Raw genomic sequence first — 14,927 nt, forward strand, 5'->3', positions numbered from 1 at the left:
GATTTACTCTATCGTTAAATTCGTCTTTAGAATAAAAAAAGAATAAAATTAAAAATGTTTTATTCTTTAGAATAATATGGCGTTTCAAACAATAGTTTGGTGAAGTAAGTGTCTCTCTCCGAAAAGCGGGACCGAGCCTGTCCCGCGCGGGACATTTAAATTTGATTTAAAAATCGGGACGTCCCGCCAAAATCGGGACGTCTGGCAACGCTGTTGCCCTACCATCATTTCGGGACAACATACAATTATGGGCTGGTGCTGAGAAGAAGTGGCGGAAGAAAATCCGTCACCTTTGTCGTGTTGTTTGTGTTTTAAAATGTAGAACGCGAGTCTAATATCCTAAAACTTCAATTCGAGCAAAGGTTCCAGCGTGGTTCCAGTGATTTAACGATTTGAAATCGTATATGTCAAAAGGTCAAGAAAATCAGACAATATTGTACCCAAATGTCATAGGCCACCCTGATAAGATTCGTGAACCCGATAAGGCGAGGTAAGTAATGGTATCTATTTGCTAATCAAACAGAAATCCACGCAACCTTTCCTCGAAATCCTCGACTAGCTGCTTGACCTTTAACTGAACGGATTTTCATTTTTTAGAGGGTATCCCACTATTTCCGTTACATAGTTAGGCCTGTTTTCATTGACGGAAATACTGGAATCGTGTACTTATGGCCCAATAATTCCATAATTAAAATTAAATTATAAAATATCGACCAACTTCGAGAAAGAGTTCAATCGTCGAACCCAACTCGGCTAGGCAGCGTTCGGGTAGCTTCGCGATAATTATTATGCAGCATCTAAGTGCAGCATATATAATGCATAAGACACGTGAGCATAAATTATGCTCACCGAAATACCACGTGTCTTAAGACAAAAGTCTTTGTCCAGTGTGTGCTGCCATCAGTGATGATTTATGGATCTGAAACGTGGTCGCTTACCATATTACCATGGGCCTCATAAGCAGTAGCGGCGTAAGGGGGGGGCGGTGGGGGCGGTCCGCCCCGGGTGCCAAGCATCAGGGGGTGACAAAGTCACGCAGATTAGTACTCATTGACGCATCTGCATGGCAAAGACGGTCGTGATGTCATGACAGGGGGGGTGCCATTCTGGGGTGCCTTAGGCTATAATTTATATTATGATGGGGGGGGGGGGTGCCGCCCCGGGTGCCAACCTATGCTACGCCGCCACTCCTCATAAGAAGGCTCAAGGTTACCCAAAGGGCGATGGAGCGGGCTATGCTCAGAGTTTCCCTGCGTGATCGAATTAGTCGTTCGTTCGTCTTCGTTTGTTCGTTTCAGCCAAATGACGTCCACTGCTGGACAAAGACCTCCTCCTACGATCGAATTAGTGCTATCAATCAAACCAAAGTGACCGACATATCTCACAGAATTGCTAAAATCAAGTGGCAGTAGGCGGGGCGCACATAGCTCGTAGAGACGATGGCCGTTGGGGCTATGTCGGTTAATTCTGCGAGCAATTCTGCGAGCTATGTCGCTTACTTTGGTTCTCCTGCGGCTCTCCTCACGACGAACGAACGAATGAAATTCAATGTGTTTTTGACTTTGAAACGCAGTGTTAATTTTTTAAAGTCTATGCAAATTAAACAGTGCTTCAATTAGTGCTTCAAATGAAACAATATATCACTTCTCAAAATCTCTCAAGAAGTCCGTGTGAGGTCGCGCCACCACATCTTTAAATGAAATTCAAGGTAAAGGCAGAATAAATATCATTCAAGTAACAAAAAAAAATATTCAAGTTTAGCGTTTGAACCTATGGTTCGAACTGAAGACTTGGCTGTATAGTAGTGTCTTTGCCTTTTTCTTCAAAAGGAAAAAAGAATTGAATCAAAAAGATAGATGAGTGTGCGTTTACCTTTACATTAAGGTGTGAACAAAAAATCCGAAGGCACAAAGTTCTCGGCTTCATGCACCGTTAAAAAAGAAAACAAGCCAACGATTATATAATATTATGGATGGAGGCGCAAGAAAAAAATAAAAAATAAATGACAACTATTAAGTCTTTTTTCATATTATTTACCTACTCAGTAGGTATTTATTTCTTAATTATGACGATTCCATCACGATTTACGCGTAAACGTGGCTTTACCGAGTTTACCCCAGACAGACATTATAGTGGTTAGCCCATTTATTTACAAGATCAATGGCGAAAGCCATAAAACTGACAGTAACTGTCAACATTGTCAAGCTCAAACAAAGTGTCATTTTGCTTGAATTTGCTAGCGTTCGCGTTGCGTCTGAAAAAAAATGCCTCTTTAATTTCTAAATGCGCATTGGAGAATTACGTTCAAGTGATCAAAGAGTGAATAATAAAGTAATAGTTGCAAAATGGTGAAACTAACAACAGAATTGATTCAAAATTCCATGCAATACATGAACCCTTGCAGGGATCGTGAATTGGATTTGAGAGGTTAGTTTACATTGGTGTAAATAATGCGACGAAATTGAAGTAGGCTGATTGAAAGACAATATTGTATGCAAGACGAATTAATAATTCAAGTTATTCTCGCTTTTTGCAGGCTACAAAATACCTCAAATCGAAAACATGGGTGCCACCTTGGACCAGTTTGATACTATAGATTTGTCAGATAACGATATCAGAAAACTTGATGGATTCCCCCTTTTGAAAAGACTTAAATGTTTACTACTTAATAATAACAGAATAGTGTAAGTATTGCATAGCCCGCTCCATCGCCCTTTGGGTGACCTTGAGCCTTCTTATGAGGCCCATAGTGGCCCGGCATTTATTATAATAATAGAATTATAATAATAAACCCAGTAAAAGCTTTATTATGTATTATCATGCTTTCGTCTTTTTCAGTCGACTTGGTGAAAATTTGGAGCAGTATTTACCAAATTTGGATTCTCTCATATTGACCAATAACAATATCACAGAGCTCGGTGATTTAGACCCTCTTGCAACCATCCCGAAGCTAAAAACACTATCATTGATGCACAATCCTGTTGCAAATAAACAGCATTACAGGTGAGAGAAAAAACAAAACTTGACAGTGAAGTATGCAAAAATAGAAGTTATTTTGAAAGCTCATTAGCTAGGCTTATTATAAATTAAAAAAGACTATTATCTTTCCAAATGTCTTTTCTGAATAATAATAAGTAACTGATTATGTTTCAGAGCATACATTGCCTATAAGTTGCCCGAGTTAAGACTACTAGACTTCAGAAAAATTAAGCAGAAGGAAAGGGATGAAGCGATGGTGCTATTCAAAAGTAAAAAAGGAAAAGAAATGCAGAAAGAGATTACGCGCAAAGCCAAGACGTTTGTGCCTGGTGGGAACATGCCTGACCCTAAACTGAGTAGTAAGTACAAAATATACATATTTTTAGGTTATTCCACTATTCCCCACTGGATTAGTGGATTATTTATTGATTAATGAAATAACTCTTAAATCAAATGTTTATGCATTTTGACCAGTCTTGGCACATGAATGTCAAAAACAATAAAAAAAAGGTAGCCCCTAAGCCCTAAGGGGTACTTTACATGTCTCCTTATGCTTTGAGACAAATATTATGGCAAGACTACCATTACTATTAGCTTCATCAGATTAGTACACAATGTTAATTGTTAACAGGTTAAGTTGCACCATCTAACTTTGACGGTAACTATAATGATATGATAACCAATGTTTTTTGTATAGAGATTGACAGATTTTTGACATTTGTTAAAGTTAAAGTAAGATGGTGCAACCCAGCCATAATCTCTTTTCATCGATTATACATGATTTCTGCATCACCTTAGTCAAAAAGAAAAAATATTTAACAATAATTGCATTTTTTGCATTCACAGACTTAACTCCCCAAGAAATACACAAAATCAGAGAAGCCATCAAAAACGCGTCATCGCTGCAAGAAGTGGAAAGGTTGACACGGATGCTGCAGTCTGGCCAGATACCTGGACAAAAACCTATCCAACCGCAATCACAAGCCAATGGGCAACGTAAGAACATAGCTTTTATTTCTTTATTTGATATTACTACAATTTTCTTCACTTGTCAAATAATAAAAAATTGTGTGTGTAAACACACATATCAAGTGATTATCATTGTGGGCTCAACAAAATAAATAGTTTAAATAGCCAATATTCATTATAATATTTATAATTATTTAGACAAAGTATTTGGTAAAGTGAACTTCCTATTCTTGGACTGCAGAATGAAACTAACAAAGCATTCAAGAACACAAAATACAAATACAAAATTGTTTATTCAGAATCAGGTTTGAAAAAACAGGGTTTCGATTGGGGTTTTCTTTTAAGTATAAGTAGATACTTGTGTTAGAAAACCAGAACAAGTGGTAGGAATCATATTATTTTTTCTTAATGACAAGCTACTCATCATCATAAGGTCATTTAGCCTCCACTTGTAGGAGGATGACCCTCTTAATTTGCCAGAGGAGGAGGAGGATTGAGGCATTTGTTAAATGAGGAAGACAGCAGAGGGCTATTAATTACCCTTAGCACCCAATGCATGCCTCTGGAAATTTAATATAATTACCTAACCTCTTGCCTTTGTAATAAAGTTTATGGTACCCTATACCACTCAACTAAAGGAGAGGATGAATATTATGTAACAAAATTCATGTTAATTTCGCTATTGTCAGAGAACTTTAAGGTGTTAAATAGAGACCCAATTTTTAATAAAATATTTTCTGTTTACTTCATTGTATATTACACATAATGGATGATTCCAGAAATAAGGTTGGCGCGGCTCGTCGTGGTGCCATCGTATCATATTTAGTTGTAGGATCTCGCATTTTCGTATAGCCTTCATACCCCTTAGCTACGCGGGCAGGTTTGCCGTGGAGTTAGAATGGGCCGACTTCATANAGTCCGATTTTTAATTCGACGGAATTCTGACAGCTGTCATTTTTTGACAATTCAGATGTAATAAGCCTTTTTTGCTTTGAATTAATAATAAATAATATGAAATGAAATTTCATCAAGTACAACTTTTAAGATTGAACTATTGTTTGTTTTGTGAATTCAATGTTCACTAATTATTATGTACATTTTAGAGACTAAATAGAAAAAAACGTGTTTTTAACACAGAAAAACGACATATTAACATAAACGAAAATATGTATTGATCATCAATCATCGTTATCGTCATCTTAATCAACTTGGATTATAAAATTGGCATCTTGTTAAATTGATTATTTTATGAAGCTTAATTTTATTAACAAAAGGATTTTCATAAAAAAGGTTTGTAACTCATGGATTATTGGGCAGGGAGTCCAGTAATAGAAAAATAATTTCCCAATTTTTTTTGTAACTTCAAAAATATGATAATAAAAATTCAAATGACCATTTTGAAAGGATCAGTACATTTTTAAGCCTTAGTTTTTCAAGTGAAACCTTAAATTCAAGAAAGGATTATTTTTTAATTTGTAAAAATGCTCTCCATTCTTAGTGGGAATGTTTCAATGTTGACAACACTTCTGAAATGTCAAAATTCCGTCGAATTAAAAATCAGAGTTTAATATAATTACTTAACCTCTTGCCTTTGTAATGAAGTTTATGGTACCCTATACCACTCAACTAAAGAAGAGGATGAATATTATGTAACAAAATTCATGTTAATTTCGCTATTGTCTGAGAACTTTAAGGTGTTAAATAGAGACCCAATTTTTAATTAAAATATTTTCTGTTTACTTCATTGTATATTACACATAATGGATGATTCCAGAAATAAGGTTGGCGCGTCTCGTCGTGGTGCCATCGTATCATATTTAGTTGTAGGATCTCGCATTTTCGTATAGCCTTCATACCCCTTAGCTACGCGGGCAGGTTTGCCGTGGAGTTAGAATGGGCCAACTTCATAGTTTCGTTACAGTCTGCTGGACAAAGGGCTTCCCCACGGGTTTTCACAAACACCGGTCACCGGTCCTGCGCTGCCCGCATCCAGGTGTCTCCCGCGACCTTCACCAGATCGTCGATCCACCGACTTCATCTATTACTTATAATAAATCTGTAGAGAGGTCAATTCTGTACATTAAATATACTTTCAAAATAACTATCAGGGGGTGATTAGTGATCGATACTGATGCCAAAAATGCAATCAGTAAAATTTTTGTCTGTCTGTCTGTCTGTATGTTCCTTATAGAAACAAAAACTACTCGACGGATTTTAACGAAACTTGGTACAATTATTCTTCATACTCCTGGGCAGGTTATAGGATACTTAGGAATTCCCATGGGAATGGGAATTAGCGGGAAAATCGTTTTGTATGAAAAATCTGAACCGCTTAAGTTAGACGCTTGAAATTCGGCATGCAGGTACCTTAGTAAACTTAAAGCTTAGTTACAACAGGATATTGCAAAATTCCCACGGGAACGGGAGTTAGCGGAAAAAAAAAATTGTATGAAAAAATCTAAACCGCGTAAGATAGATGAAGGGGGTAAAACAGGATCCACGCGTACGAAGTCGCGATCGGCCGCTAGTATTTTATAAATCATTATTTTTTACACTAATAATATTTTTATTGATTCCAGAAGAGGAAGACGAAGAGATGGAGACAGACCAGACAAATGGCCAGTGAAGTTGCAATTTTGCGAAAGAAATAGATACTACTGGTGTTTTTACATTTAATTATTATTAAGCTGGGGAGATCAGAACTCTAAAGAACTACTTCAGAATATTATGCTCTGAGAATCAGATACTACACAACTTATGTTAAGGACAGAAACTACATGGGTATTTATAAGTTATAAATGTGAATTGATTTACGTCAATAAATATTCCTACTTATACTTTACAGCATTCATCCCAAGGAGCGTGTGTCATCAAAATAAAACAAATTATTTTGCATGTCATAGTTTTATTTCAAATTTTCAATATTTGTCAAATCATATAAAGCACCTGCATTTATGATTAATAATTTTACATTTATTACGATATCTTAAATCATATTAATTACACAATATGTTGAGTTAACTTGAGCCAACTTGCATAGATGACTGTTATCAGGTGTCACATCATTATAATCATAATAAGTATTATACTATTCCTAAGAAATCCTTCTGGGCTCTCAACAGTAACAGTTGATCATTACCAGCGTCTAAGAAAACTGTATAGATTATTGGCAGCATTACCTTTCTGCCCATGAGTTCTTTCACACAGGGACGTTTTTCTGGCAGAATTGATAGCATTGCATCTATAAGATCTTGCATTCCTCTTTCGTAAACCGTCAAGTCAATAGGGTGGACACTCCCATTTGTTATAGCCTTTACTAATCCGACCAGAGACTAGAAAAGTAAAAGCGAATTTGCGTAATTATAATTACATACACAAGTTATTCTTAAGTAGGGCAATTAGCTCCATATTTTATAACGACACTCAAAGAATATTTCAGCCTCTCAGTATTTATGCATTTCAGCCACAGGACATCCACTGCTGAACATTATGGTAGGCCTCCCGCAATGATTTCCAGATTGGCCGCTTGTAGTAGCAGCCTGCAACCTTTATGAAGTAGGTACATACATAGCGGCCGCCCGCGACTTCGTACGTTTTACCCCCCTTAAATATTATGGTGGTTGATTTCTTAAGATACATAATATCTAGAGAGCGTATTACATTGAAATCTCAAGTCTCTTACTTAAAAAACACTACTTTCATATAAACCTCCAGAAAAATGTCTAGCCAGGCATCGAATCCAAGGCTTTTAAATTTTTAAGGCCTTAGCAGGCTATGGGATATTACCTCTGCATCGAAAGCTCTTTTGTGGGTACACATCTCATAGAGTAAACATCCGAGAGCCCAAATGTCGCTCTTCGTATCATAGGGCTTACTTTCACATAGTTCTGGGGCTAAATAATACGGAGTTCCAATGACAGTTGATGTTTTTTTCGCGCTGAAATGTTAAGTTTCACACTATAAGCACGCTTTAAGTAAACGTATTTTCAAATAACCAACAGTATAGCCTGACCAGGAACATAAAAACCCTCGCCATGTTGCGGAAAACTAATGGTACTAATTTCTTTTAATGGCAACAGTAACTGAAAACTTCATTATAATGTTACCTTGCATGTCAGTTTATTGCTGTCATAGTGTAAACAAACTTTATTTTATATGTGCGCAATTGATTTTGTGAATAAATTGCTAAAATCTTTTTATAGTCGTGAAAGAAAAGTGGTTCACAATGTGTTAAAGTATTTGTCGAAGAGAAATACTAAGGGTTCGGACAATATTTTCATTGAATAATGTTTCCGACAAAGGTTGTCAAATTGACTGACATGTTTATCGTATAGTACAGTCAACTATGAAAATTAGCTGTGGTTTGTATCAACTACCTATTTTAAAGTTTTTTGTCACTTTTTAAGAGTTGAATTTTATGAAATTGGGAAAGAAGTACCGAGTTTGAAGCGTTCTTAGCAGACATTGCAGTTGAATATTCAAGTTCTGAATTTTATTATTGATGAATAATAAAATAAATCCTACTAGCTCGATTGATGGTTTCATTTAATTTATTTAAACCAGGTTACCTATAATAATATTTTTTCGTTAATTTATGAAAATATCAAATTAGCCCGTAATTCTGAATCCTGATACATAAAGTTAGCCTATTAATTTAACACAGGTACGACTGTACTCAGTGTTGCACTATCAAATGCAATTGACGCGCCTCTATGCCAGGGTTTTTATGTTCCTGGTCAGGCTATANAATATCAAATTAGCCCGTAATTCTGAATCCTGATACATAAAGTTAGCCTATTAATTTAACACAGGTACGACTGTACTCAGTGTTGCACTATCAAATGCAATTGAAGCGCCTCTATGCCAGGGTTTTTATGTTCCTGGTCAGGCTATAGGTAAGTATGATAATTTATATTTACCTCGCAAGCATTTTAGAAATGCCAAAGTCACCAATTTTAACTAAAAGACCATTTTTTCCGGTTAATAAAATGTTTTCGGCCTTTAAATCTCGATGGATAATATTTAAATTGTGTATGTAGTTTACTCCAAGCAACACTTGACTGAAGTAGAAGAGTATTTCCTGTTTAAGTAAATAAATATTAATCAATAAGTGTATCACTTACTTACTTAGTTGAAATACAAACATAGAACGTCCTCCTTTTTTGAAGTCGGTTAATAAATTATAAATGGACTGACCTGTTGTTTTATAAGTTTTGGATAACGTTGATACATGTATTCTGCTAGATTCCCGCTAGTGGCATATTCCATAGAAATCATTACGTGATTGTCAGTGTAAAAGCATTCATAAAATCTTATAATATTCGGATGTCGCATCGCAGACAAAATGTTTACTTCATTTGCTATATCCTAAAGTAAATATTAAAAACAAATACATGACAAACTAATAGGGTACTATACCATTTTGCTGCGCGTGTAGCTTGGACGAATAAGCGTGTAGGTACCTAGGTACTAGGGATATTTTCATCACTTTATATAAGTAAGTGATAAACTCTTTAAAGCTCACCACACGAACGAAACAGATAAATAAAGGAAATACTAAAATGAAACTGCACAATTTATGCGGTCTTACCGCTAGGAAGCGATTTCTGCCTTACAACTCAGAGAAAGGGTTGCAGTTGCTTGAATTTTTAATAGATTATTGATTTACTATTGTCATAAAACTATCTATATTAACTAACCTGCTTATGGTCTTGGATCTTTCCATTTAATTCAATATCTTTTACAATGCTTAAATTATTACTTAATGTATTTTCGCACAAATAAACATTCCTGAAAAAATATTTAGCATTGACAATGTGTATAACGAATACTTATCTATTAAATCGCTTACATTGTACACTATCAGATTCTACTTACCCATACGTTCCTTGTCCTATTGTCTTTAAAACATTCAAATTATGATCCTTAAACCTTTTCGTCACATCCATGTTTTAAACGACGTATTTATTTATTCAAATTTCGTATAGTTTACACAATTTATGATTACCTAATTACTTTTCGTTGACCATCATTTCATTTCAACATCCATCATTTCAACAAAATAAAAATCTTACAATAAAGATAACATTTTTAGTGTGGGTAGTTAGAAACCGCACACTCCTCCGTCCGTACGTTGTGTACCTACCATGAAGCTACAGATAAAAATGGAGGCCACACTCCGAATACCTACTTGAAGCAAAAACTAAGTATCACTATCTCGCTCTCTGTGGGCAGACTCGCTCTTTCTAAATAAACAAAAAATATAAAATTGCTCAAATTCAATGAAACCAATGTAAAATCTTTATTTCTTGACATAGGTATCATTAAAAATGATAAGTGTCATTACTGGTAAAACGTTTTAGGAAGAAATTACTGTAAAAAATGTGAAAAATGTTTACAATGATCCAATGTCGGAAATCACGAAATAAACACTTACGCGTGGAATCTTATGTCACTTCCAGGACACCACGTACTACCGCAACCATGCACTACAAAATTTTGCACTAATTCTTGTGATAAAACAATGATTATTTCCTGTAAACAATCTCAAACGAAATTAACTGCATAATAAACAAAATAGTAAACAACCGCCATGATGGGCATCTGTGATGATGGGCCGGATTGGGCCGATGTTGCCACATGGTACCGATTATCCAGGAATTGGGATTGTAATTCCCTGATTCGCCAACACATTAAGCCCAGTGGTGCCAGATTAGGCGAATTATCGCCATTTAGGCTACCTCTGGGGGTCAAATGGCGACCAAAAAATGCAAACGGCTACCGGTAGCCATTTAGGCTACCTAGAAAATAAGATCGGGCTATTTAGGCTACTTCAGGATTACCTTGGAAAAATAAACCCTTACCTAGTATTCTGTAATTCAGTTAGATTTTTACAATGACCCCTACCCCCTTTACTACTCTAAAAAGTCCAAACTCCTTACTAAATCCGTCAATTTTTTTCGAAGTATCAGCTCCAAACAAATTACGTTTGAAAATTCGGTTATTCGGCTAAGTCCTGCACCCCCTTTGCTACACCCTAACCGTATTTATGTACATAAATAATAATGATCAAAATCTGTTTACTTTACACATTACCGGTGGACCAGCTGGTATTCTATACAATGGTAAAATATTAATTGAACAATAATATTTTATACATTGATTACGCGCCCCAGGCATTGATTTTACACATTGACTAGGGATTGTATAGAATTCCTAAATTATACAAATTGCCGCTAACACATACATTACGCACACACTTACACGCAATACAAATACACGATTTAAGAAAACAACATGGCCGCAATATAGGAAATGACAGGTTTTGTGTGTGTGTGTGTGTGTGTGTGTGTGTGTGTGTGTGTGTGTGTGTGCGTGTGTGTGTGTGCGCGTGCGTGTGTTTGTGTGTGTGTGTGTGCGTGTGTGTGTGTGCGTATGTGTAGTTGTCAGCTGATTGTCTATATTGCAGCCACGTTGATTTCTTAAATCTTGTGTGTACTCGGCACGAGTCAGGTAGTTAGTGACGTCACATAAAAATGTTGCCATAATGAGTAGGCTGACCAAACATTATCTACTTGTCTCTTTTTTCATACGTCACCATGGGTAAGTTAGAAAGAGATAAACAGCTGTTTGTCATTAATGTGTCGATTTGACATGTATTTTTGTATACTTACCTCAAAATGTTAGGCGAATTAGGCTACTTCAGGAAAAAAAATATATTAGGCGATTTAGGCTACTCGGTAGGAAAAATTAGGCGATTTGAGTTAGCTGATATCTGGCAACCCTGATTAAGCCTAAATGGCCGACAATTTGTGATTTTTTATTTAACTTGGTAATCTTAGTTTTAAATATTAATTATTTATTTGTTTAACTTCTGATTTGGTTAGTGAATTGGCTATTTCGAAGAATTTACAAGGAGATTTAAATCAGAAGATTGCAATACTACAGCTCACACTAAAAAGAGAGATAGGGCCGCAGAGAGCGAGATAGATATAAGTAGGTATTTGAATTTGACTCAAGTTTTTGTTGTTATCCTTAGTCTGAGAACTCTGCCCTCCATTTTTATCTGTAGCTTCATGGCGTCAGTGGACTCACTGGCAAGGCACCACGACATTTTGGTCAGTGGATTATTAGAACGTAAGTTGTCGCGGCGGCGTTTCTATTGGCCAGTATTAAAAAGTGTGCTATCTTCGCTATTGGCTTAGGCTACTCTGAATAAATTGGGTTCTAGAAATATTAGAGACACCAATAAAATCGCAGTACTGTGTGGTACAAACAAAAGTCGAAAATTCCAAATTCTGGAAAACACGACCAATTTGTTTGCTTTTGCAAGCAAATGATCAGCGGCTAGCGCACTTAACATCAATTAAGGCCAACTATATCTGCTTGCCAATACAAAAATGGGTCAAATTATGGGATCCTATGGTGCACGAAGTGTAGACCTTTACATGGATGATAAACCTACATTTGAACCTCACGCTGGTTTTATACAGGAAAGAAAACAACGAGGTAAATAGTGAATTGTTTATGAGACACAATTCGGATATTACCAAAATATCAAAGTTTCATGTAAATATCAAAGTTACATAATATTTTGTAGGTTACCAAAACTCTTGAACTAATCAATAAAATTATCGTGTATTTTATTATATAACAAGTTTATTCATTTTAGAAATGATAGCTCGCGAAGAGGATTTGATATCAGCAAGGATTCCTCCAGAAAGAAGGGACTACTGTGCCCACAAGCTGCTTGATTATCAGGTTTGCCGTTATAAGAACATGCCAATGCTGTACAAGTGTGCTCATGAGAAACACGATTATTTGAACTGTGAACATCAGGAGTAAGTACTTGTATTATTTTTCATATTTACAATTTTCTTGCTAATCAAAATGTATCACAGTACATAATTAATTACCGACCTGTAGTAAAGTGAAATGAAGGACTTAACTGTGAATCTGTAATCCTTCTCCTTTTTTATTATTCATAATAAAATAATTAATAAAAATCTTCCCTCACCATCCATATTTACTGTCAAAATTGTTTTGATTTTAAAATGACATTGATAATAATGATATCATAGATAAATTTTCAAATAGGCTTATTTTCTGACCCCGATATAAAAAGGGTGTATGTAATAACAGCAATTTACAATTTATCGTAGGTATACAGGGTGTCCCAAAAACAATGGATAACCCTGTAACCATCGATAGGCCTCTCCATGATCTCCCTAACGTCCATTTTTGACCCCAGTAAAAATATCACCGTTTTCAAGATTTTTAAGTTTTTGTGCATTTTTAGAAAATTGCCACCTGCGATTACTTTTTCTCATGCCATTTCTACAAATGATAATACTTTTCAATCTAGTTTTTTTCCTTATCACAAGGGACAGTTGGGCTATCAAAAGAAAGATTAACCTTTAACTGGTGACCTGAGGTCAACAGTGCGTTTTTGGTGAGGTGACGTTTAAGAGACGTCAAAGAAAAACTAATGTACAAAAAAATTGGCTAACGTAAAATAAGTTTGAGGCCAAGAATTTCGTAACTTATATAGTTGTCCAAATAATATAAAAACATGGTTTAAAAAAACATTAGTTTTTGGTAAAAAATCTGTCTTTATTTGAGCAAGGTACTTTTCATTAAAAAAAAAGTTAGTCACCTAAAATGGGCATACTAGCCCCCAGAAATACACTTTGGGACCTTCCTAATCATCATTTTTAGATAGTTTAGATACTGATCTACAAAACTCAGCAGGTAAAGCTATCCTAAGATAAGAAATTAAAAAAACTACAATCATCAAACATCACTTACTAGAAACGTTCACGTCTACAGACATCACAATTTTGCTTGCAGCAATTTAGGCACATAGGTTTATCATAATAAGTTCTAGTGAACCTAGTACATTTTATTACATGGCTAAGGCAAATGGCACATGTTCTTTTAACCCCAGAATGGTTTTGGGACGAGGCAGAAGTTGGTCTAGGTGGTAATTCATCAACATCAACTGAACGCAGCTCGCGGGGTAGGGTAGTCATTATAAGTCACGAGTTTCAATTGAGGTATAACTAAAGAGCTATCCAATGATAATAAGAAGCTGCCCCTAGTTACCTTGTTAGTATTGTCGCAATCACTGTTTAAGACGTAAGAATTTATTCCTGAAAAATATCGACTGAGCTAAGCTATAGAATATGATTATACATAGGCCAATAAGGATGTTGAATAGTTGAAACAAGAATCCCAATTAACCAAGGAAGTTTTTAAGGTAATGGGCACGATGGTCTTCCTACATTTTTTTTACACGATGGCTGATCAAATGTGCAAGACAATGAATTAATTTTTCCTTCTTCTCTGCAATTTCTTAAAATGTTCATACTTTTAAACTAGTTTGTTGAACTTTAATCTTTTCTTTTGATAGCCCAACTATCCCTTGTGATAAGGAAAAAAACTAGATTGAAAAGTATCCTCATTTGTAGATATGGCATGAGAAAAAGTAATCGCAGTTGGCAATTTTCTAAAAATGCACAAAAACTTAAAAATCTTGAAAACGGTGATATTTTTACTAGGGTCAAAATTGGACGTTAGGGAAACCATGGCGAGGCCTATCGATGGTTACAGGGTTATCCATTGTTTTTGGGACACCCTGTATAGTATTTAACATGATTTTACAGCCATTAACTCATTCTTGTTTTTCCAGTTATCTCCTTCGCATGAAAGAATTCGAACGTGAACGTCGCTTGAGAGTAAGAGAACAACGCTTGGTCGGTGCTGCTTAATTTATTAATCAGCTGGAGTAGTAAAAACATTTGTTATTATTTATGTAAATAGAATAAAAGATTATTTCAAATATTCTCTTATAAATCTTTACAAGCTACCTTAAAATTGACACAGCTCTTACATGTAGGTATGTGTTACCGGCAGTGTGTACAATCCCCAGTCAATGTATAGAATGCCAAAAAAATTCAGTTAATGTAAAAAAATATTAG

The 14,927-nt window shown here is 35.5% G+C and overlaps 3 protein-coding genes across 3 annotated transcripts; 2 read left to right on the forward strand and 1 right to left on the reverse strand.

Annotated features, from left to right (window-relative positions):
* Positions 1-2,212: 2,212 nt before the first annotated feature.
* On the forward strand, positions 2,213-6,843 carry U2A (small nuclear ribonucleoprotein polypeptide A'-like U2A). Its single transcript, XM_028308354.1, has 6 exons — positions 2,213-2,427; positions 2,537-2,684; positions 2,839-3,003; positions 3,154-3,338; positions 3,826-3,975; positions 6,528-6,843. The coding sequence occupies exons 1-6, from the start codon at positions 2,346-2,348 to the stop codon at positions 6,572-6,574; spliced, it is 777 nt and encodes a 258-aa protein (XP_028164155.1). The 5' UTR covers positions 2,213-2,345; the 3' UTR covers positions 6,575-6,843.
* Positions 6,628-10,034, reverse strand: LOC114355490 (serine/threonine-protein kinase Nek8). Its single transcript, XM_028308353.1, has 6 exons — positions 9,826-10,034; positions 9,648-9,738; positions 9,145-9,315; positions 8,868-9,028; positions 7,735-7,885; positions 6,628-7,280 (listed from the first exon to the last, which is right to left on the reverse strand). Exons 1-6 carry the CDS (start codon positions 9,894-9,896, stop codon positions 7,032-7,034), a joined length of 894 nt encoding a protein of 297 aa, XP_028164154.1. The 5' UTR covers positions 9,897-10,034; the 3' UTR covers positions 6,628-7,031.
* Positions 10,035-12,065: 2,031 nt separating this feature from the next.
* ND-B18 (NADH dehydrogenase (ubiquinone) B18 subunit) lies at positions 12,066-14,790 on the forward strand. Its single transcript, XM_028308359.1, has 3 exons — positions 12,066-12,456; positions 12,620-12,788; positions 14,639-14,790. The coding sequence occupies exons 1-3, from the start codon at positions 12,348-12,350 to the stop codon at positions 14,715-14,717; spliced, it is 357 nt and encodes a 118-aa protein (XP_028164160.1). The 5' UTR covers positions 12,066-12,347; the 3' UTR covers positions 14,718-14,790.
* Positions 14,791-14,927: the final 137 nt, after the last annotated feature.

Source organism: Ostrinia furnacalis, unplaced genomic scaffold (genome assembly GCF_004193835.3).
Source record: "Ostrinia furnacalis isolate ACB-3 unplaced genomic scaffold, ASM419383v2 OfSCF2414, whole genome shotgun sequence".
Classification (NCBI taxonomy): Eukaryota; Metazoa; Arthropoda; class Insecta; order Lepidoptera; family Crambidae; genus Ostrinia; species Ostrinia furnacalis.